Source organism: Sinocyclocheilus rhinocerous, unplaced genomic scaffold (genome assembly GCF_001515625.1).
Source record: "Sinocyclocheilus rhinocerous isolate Xijiao unplaced genomic scaffold, SAMN03320098_v1.1 scaffold508, whole genome shotgun sequence".
NCBI lineage: Eukaryota > Metazoa > Chordata > Actinopteri > Cypriniformes > Cyprinidae > Sinocyclocheilus > Sinocyclocheilus rhinocerous.
In genome coordinates this window covers 128,527-129,680 of record NW_015650695.1, presented here as the reverse complement: position 1 = coordinate 129,680, position 1,154 = coordinate 128,527, and the positions used below count along the sequence as shown (strand labels likewise).

The 1,154-nt window shown below is 36.8% G+C and overlaps 1 protein-coding gene across 2 annotated transcripts in view; it reads left to right on the top strand.

The window, feature by feature from the left end:
• LOC107712222 (glutamate receptor ionotropic, NMDA 2B-like) overlaps positions 1-1,154 on the top strand; it is a 102,604-nt gene that overhangs the window by 62,893 nt on the left and 38,557 nt on the right. For both annotated transcript variants that reach the window (XM_016517389.1, XM_016517388.1), the window contains exon 5: positions 819-1,089. In XM_016517389.1, coding sequence (XP_016372875.1) covers positions 819-1,089 — 271 coding nt within the window. The remainder of the gene's footprint in view (positions 1-818; positions 1,090-1,154) is intronic.

Sequence of the window (1,154 nt, the reverse complement as noted above, 5' to 3'; positions counted from 1 at the left end):
GGCTTGGACGAGTCTTAACTTTTAAAAAAAATATCTCTTTGGGTTTGAGACTTTAGTCTTTGCAACTTTAGGGATCTTATCTATTCATGGCTTGTAACACTCCAAAGAGAAAGGAAAACTTGAAATCGCATTATATGACCCCTTTAATATTATTATATAGTATATAAATAAAACTAAAATATCTCAGATATAAATATAGTGATCTTTCAGTACAGTGGAATTGAAATGTCAGAGTATCAGTGTACTAGGGACAATCACAGTTATTTTTGTAGATTTACCCCTGTGGTACCGGATGCTCACACTACACTTGACTGCATGTGTGTAATGATACTGTCAGTGCAATTTGCAAGTCTGTCAAATTGGCTGGAAATATTTGGCGATACAGAAATATGCATCATCAGAATTGTGGGTACGATAATTTCATCTTCCTCTAGTTCTGACTGCAGTAGATTATAATGGAAAGCATCTCTGTGGACTCATGTTTGAACAATTTGTTATGAGGAAATGCAGTTTAATTTCTCCTCAGACAGAGCAGAGCAGTTCTGTGCATTTTGAAATGTGGGTTAGGTCTGTTTCTTTACAAATCATAGAGATTGGTGCATGATGGGAATTTCACTTTTTATGATTAGTGGTTATTCCTTTATATAAAAATGTAGCTTTCCCTCTCTCTCTCTCGTTGTCTTTTTGTCAGTTTTCTTTTTAAACTCTCTCTTCTCTTTATATCTAAAGAACAAAAGCAAAAAGAGCTGGAGGCAGCAGGAGGGTGTTACAGGACATGCCTTTTTTCATCTTTCTTTGTCTGTTTTGCCTTCATCCAGATCCGGAGTACCGTGGAGAACAGTTTTGTTGGCTGGGAGCTGGAAGAGGTGCTGCTGTTGGACATGTCAGTAGATGATGGCGACTCAAAGATCCAGAACCAGATGAAGAAGCTTCAAAGTCCTGTTATACTACTGTACTGCACTAAAGAAGAAGCCATGACCATTTTCGAGGTGGCACATTCTGTCGGCCTCACTGGTTATGGTTACACCTGGATTGTACCATCTCTGGTGACAGGGGATGCAGATAATGTACCCAGTGTCTTTCCAACAGGTAAGAAGAAATATAAATAATGTATATATATATATATATATATATATATATATATATATTGTATA